The sequence below is a fragment of the Belonocnema kinseyi genome, chromosome 7 (assembly GCF_010883055.1).
Source record: "Belonocnema kinseyi isolate 2016_QV_RU_SX_M_011 chromosome 7, B_treatae_v1, whole genome shotgun sequence".
In the NCBI taxonomy this organism is placed as follows: domain Eukaryota; kingdom Metazoa; phylum Arthropoda; class Insecta; order Hymenoptera; family Cynipidae; genus Belonocnema; species Belonocnema kinseyi.
The window spans coordinates 68852049-68857903 of NC_046663.1; the positions used below are offsets into that span (position 1 = coordinate 68852049).

The 5855-nt window shown below is 24.8% G+C and overlaps 1 protein-coding gene across 3 annotated transcripts in view; it reads left to right on the forward strand.

Moving 5' to 3' along the window:
* Positions 1–5855, forward strand: part of LOC117176303 (flotillin-1) — a 21719-nt gene continuing 15864 nt past the window's right edge. For 2 of the 3 annotated variants that reach the window (XM_033366504.1, XM_033366506.1), the window contains exons 1-3: positions 2–194; positions 2536–2611; positions 2795–2885. In XM_033366504.1, coding sequence (XP_033222395.1) covers positions 140–194; positions 2536–2611; positions 2795–2885 — 222 coding nt within the window. In that variant the 5' untranslated portion in view covers positions 2–139. Of the gene's footprint in view, positions 195–2535; positions 2612–2691; positions 2729–2775; positions 2886–5855 lie in introns of all 3 variants that reach the window. The other variant, XM_033366505.1, reaches the window with a different exon arrangement.

The window sequence follows — 5855 nt, forward strand, 5'->3', positions numbered from 1 at the left end:
GAACTGGTCGAACACACGTCCAAAGCCCCCATATGTATTGTTGTTTCTATAGTATTGAAAATCGGAGCATCAGAGCAAACAAGAGTGTCTGTTCTTAAATTTTTGCCATTAAATCGGCAGTGTTGTTTTAGTTGCAGTAATGGATACCTGTGGATTTGTTACCTGTGGTCCTAACGAGGCGCTGGTCGTTTCAGGTAAATTTTTTCTAATTTTCTCCATCAAAAACCAGCTAAAATAGAATACAAATATTTCTGACAAGAGACGAAATTCTGTCTTGCATAGGCACGCAATTGGGAGGAGCATCATAGCCTCTTCAATTAATTGATTCACCGAACAAAAAAGAAAAAATAGATTAAAATATCAATTCTACTAATTTTAATCGTTTACAAAAAAACTTATGCCTACCCAAAATCACCTTATTAACGCATTTTCAATTGAAAACCTTCAAACATTGGAATCAATTCTGTCATTTTGACACCAAAAGCTATTAAAGTATTGCAAGTGAAAATTTCGGTATTTTTGTAGTAAACAATTAATGTTGCATTCTTCAATAGTTTTCATTTTTGGAGTAGGGTTATTTTTTTATTTTATTTTTTTAATAGGCCCTGTATATAGATCAAACCTATTTTTTATTCTGAATACACTTTTTTATAATCAAATCCATAATTATGTTTTTCGTTGAAATAAAGACTAGAATTATTTTTTATATACACTCTTCAAGTTGAGTATTATAAATTCGTATATTTTAACTTTGAAATAAGAGTAAGCCAAAATGCATAATTATTTATTTGAAATGACTTCCCTAATGACATAACGATTTTTTCCTTATAATACAAACATTATTTATAAATAGATTTCAATTTCAAGTCGGGTTTTCCCCTTTCCATCATACGAGATATTATGTGCGCGTGTATGTTTTTATGAGTAACTGTAGCCCATAATTGCATTTTTATACATGTACAGAGTGGCCTCTGGACCGGAAAATGACAGCGAATTTATTTTTGACTGGGAATTTTACCAATTTTAGAAGCAAAATCTGTCAAATTTCAATTTTAACCATTTTTTAAATAATTAGTTGAATTTTATCTTCTTTAATTATATCATTCAGTTTATATTTTTTAAGTGTATTTTTAAATTAAAGAATTAAAAAATGCAGTCTTGGAAGATGTAAGTGATGTAAAATTAAAAACGTGTTATAATTGAAAATTTTTGATAAAAAAATATTTTTATTTGGTCATTGCTAAATATAAATTAATTATTTAAAAAATTTAACTGTACTTAAAGTATCGAACAGTAAACAACAATTGATTTTTTAAAGAAGAGTATAAATCCGTTCAAAATGAAGAATTTCCAGAGTTCAACGTTCAAAACTAAATTGGTTCAATTCAAAAGCCTTAGCCGTAAAAAATGTAAATAATTTGAAACTGAATTAATTAAAAAAATGATTAATCTGTAAGTGAAATTTTTTAATTTTGATGTATAATTAACAATTGAACACTTATTTGTAGAAAAATTCGAGTAATTTTTCGAGATCGATAGAGGTTTTGAAAAGATTCATAATTAATTAAAAACTTGAAATCATTTCAAATAATTTAAAGGCAGTGTGTGTTTCGATAATATCCGGTTATTCGTACCTAAATTCCGGTGCAAATAACCATAGCCTAATTTTAAAAAATATAGGTTTTTGTAGATTTTAAACAAAAAAATGTTAAGCTTCGTAAGAATTGTGAAAGGCTTTAAAAATAATAACATTTTCTTCAGAATTCTATGAAATTTGAAAATTATTTTTTATTTTAGAAGAATTATTTGGAATTCGAATCATTTAAAATGATATTTAGATGTTATGAAAAACTTTTAAATATAACTTTACATTTTAAAAAATTGGAAACATGATGTAGATTTTTGAAGACTGAAATAAAATTTTGAGCTTTTTAAGGATGTATAAACTATTTAAAATACAATTCATGCAACTTCTAATTCAAAAATTGTTTAGTTAACAAAATTTAATCGTTCCAAGTTTTAATGTTTCTAGCTTACAAATGTTTAAAATACTATAATTTAGTCTGTTTTTTAATTTATTGATTGGTTCTTCAACTGAGGGCATTGAATTTGCTAACATGGTTTTACATTTTTGCAACTCAATCATAATCTTTTAACTCTAAAATTTATAAAAGTTAAAAATGATAAATTTATCAAATTAAATGAATTTAATTTAAAATTGTTTAATTGAAAAGTGTAGGTACTTTCCATTTTATAGGTGTAAGTTATTGAGAATTTTAATACAACATTTTAAAGTAAAAAACGGCTAATCTTCAATTTTAAAAGTTGAAAATTTAAGAAGTTAATTTTTCATTAATTCAAATGGGAAAATGGTTAGCTTTTGAGTTTGAATTTTGAAACTTAATAGACCGTGAAAAATGTTTGCGAAGCGTAAAATGGCCGGGAATTATTTTCTTCGATTGAAACGGATGTTGAGAATCAAGAATGTAAAATAATATAAAAGCATAAATGAATATGACATAAAATATTTTACAGGATGCTGCTATGGCAAACCACTCTTAGTTCCTGGAGGACGAGTCTTCGTCTGGCCAATCGTCCAGCAGGTTCAAAAGTAAATAAAAAAATATGATTGAATACTTTTAAAAATATTTGAATTCAGATTGCAAGTAAGAAATACTTTTTCCATTACAGAAGGAGCGAATATATTTTTGTCTAGCTCACTCTAAAAGTAATGGAAGTAGGATTAAGAAATTATATAAATCTTCAAAATTGAAGATATTTTTCTTGATTTTAGGATTTCTTTGAATACAATGACACTACAGGTAGAAAGTCCCACAGTATATACCTGTCAAGGTGTGCCAATTTCAGTGACTGGTATAGCACAGGTAAACCAATAAATACAAAAATTTTAAATATCCGAAAACAACCAAAAATATTCAGCAATTTGTCTATTTGAAAGTAAAAAGCCTGGATTTTCATGGAATTTTTTTGAGAGCGTGCTTAATTTTTTTTTCCAAATTACAATATAAAATTGAATAACACCGATTCTTCATTTGTAAAAATAACTTTATATTATTGCACTTAACTGTTTTGTTAAAATTTCGTCTTTTTGTTTATTTTGAAATTAATTTTTTCATTAAAAAATTAATTATTCTATTTTTTCTTGAAAATTGATCGTTTTCATATGAAAATTCATGTATCTGCTTCAAAATTAATCTGTTCTGTTTGAAAATTCGTTCTTTTTGGTAGGAATTTAATCTTCTTGGATAAAATTTCAGCTTTTTGCTGAAAAATTCAACAATTTTTTGTAATTTTTGCTCTTTTGAATGAAATATTTATTTTAGATACAAATTTTATTAATGCTAAAAAGCCATCTTTGAGTTAAATTCAACTGTTCTGGATTAAAACTCAAAATCTTTTTGGTTTAAAATATCAACTACTAAATGTTTTATACAAAATCCATCTTTTTGGAATAAAAATTTAGTTACTGGATTGAAAGTTACACTCTTCGTTAAAAATTAATTGCTTGAGTTGAAGATTTATCATTTTTTTTCGAAAATTTATCTCTTTTGAAAAATGAGCTATTTACAAAAAAATTAATTTCTTTCTCGATGAAAAACAGTTTTTTTACTGAGAATTTAACTTTCATTTGAAACTTCAAATATTTGTTTGACAATTTGTTTTCTTCTTGTAGAAAATAAATTTTTTTAAACGAAAAATGTAACTATTCCAGTTTAATATTACATTTTTGGTAGAAATTAATTTTCTTGGTTGAAAATTCATCAATTTCATTGAAATTTCTTGTAACTAAAAATTTATCTTTTCGGTTAAAAACTCAATTTATTCACCAGCTTAGTTTGAAATTCATCTTTTTGGTTGAAAATAAAACTGCTTGGTTGAAAGTTCAATTTTTATTCCGAAAATTCATTTTTTCGCTTAAAAATGCCTCTATTCCAGTTGAAGGCTCATTATTTTGCTTGAAAATTCAACAGTTTGTATGCAATTTTTTCTCTCTCTTGATAGAAAAAGCTTTCTTAGTTGAAAGTTTAACACCTGTTAAAAATACATTATTTTTATTGAATTCGACGTTTTTTAAATTTGTAATATCAACTACTACATTTTTTGTTTAAAATTAATCTTTTTTTTTTAAATAAAAATCTAACTACATGGTTGTAAGTTAAAATTCCTTGTTAAAAATTACTTTGTTGTTTGCAAATTCATCTCTGGCTGAAAAACGAGCTATTTTTCTCGAAAATTGTTTTTTTGTGTCTAAAAATCAATTTATTTACTACAAATTTGACTATTGAAATTGAATAATCCATAATTTTAGTTAAACATTCATCTTTTCGGTTGAACATACATTTTTTTAAATGGCAATTTAACTTCGATTTTTAGTTCGTAATAATCTTTGTTGGTTGAAAATTCATGTGTTTTGTAAAATATTCATCTTTTTTGGTATAAAGTAATTTTCTTGGTTAAAAATTCATCTTTTCGGTTAAAAATTCAACTATTTCAGTTCAAGATTCATCATTTTAGCTGAAAATTTATAATTTTTTAGTTAAAAATGCATAATTTTAGTTGAAAACTCATTATTTTGGTTGACATTTTTTTTTGCTGGAAATGCAAATTCAATTTTTTGTTACAATTTATATTTTTTAGTAGAACATTGGTCTTTTTTTATTAGAAATTAATCTTCTTGGTCGAAAATTCATCTTTTTTGTTGAAAATTCAATTATTCTAGTATAAGATTCATAATTTTAGTTTAAAATTGATCTCTTCCATTGAACATTAATTTGTTAACTTAAAATTTAACTATTCAATTTTTAATTGACAATTTATCTTTGTTAGTTGAAAATTCATGTATTTTGTTAAGTATTCATCTTTTTTAATTTAAATAAATTTTCTTGGTTGAAAATTAATCTCGTAGGTTGAAAATTCAACTATTCCAGTTAACCCATTGACGATCAAAGCTATCAATTTTATAACATGAGTTTGACCGCAAAATTTATGGGTATAACAAAACAATAAACAGATGAAAAGTACTGTTCCTTATGTTTTTGGGTGAGCTAAATTCGAATCCGTGGTCAAAATTCAAGTATTTTGTCTTCAAAATTAAATATGACGGTATTTGTATACAAAAATAGTGAAAAATGTTTGATTTTTTATTTCTATAATTTTTTCACAGGCATAAAAAACGCTTTAATATCTTGAAATTTCTTCAAATATCAGTGCACAAAATTCTTAAACTTTAACAAAAAAAATTGTATATATGTTTTTTCTTCCAAAATGCCGGACAAAATGCAAAAATGTTCCAAAAACGATTTTTTTTTTCATCATCTTTGTTTTTCTAAAAAACTTGAAAGTTTGAAGAAAAGTTCCATGGAATAAAAATGTCTTAAAATTGACCATAGAACACTATGAAATGTTTTCAATTTTTTTAGAAAAAACATTTTTATTCTTAGAAAATTTGTACCAGAGCCTATAGATTTTGGGAAATAATTGATCAAACTTCATGCGAAAAGAATTCACATGAAAAGAATTTGCATGAAGTTTTGATCAATTATTTCCTAAAATCTATATGCTCTGGTACAAATTTTCCAAGAATAAAAATGTCTTAGAATTAGTCAAAGAATATTCTAGAATTTTTTCAGATTTTTTGAAATTCTATTTTGCAAATTTCAAATTTTGGATTTTTTGAAATATCCAAAATTTTTTCTAAAAAATCTGAAAAAATTTCAGTGTTCTATGGTTAATTTCAAGACATTTATAATCTGTGGAACTTTTTTTTTAACTTTGAAGTTTTGGAGAAAAACAACGATGATAGAAAAAAAACAGTTTTTGGGACATTTTTGCAT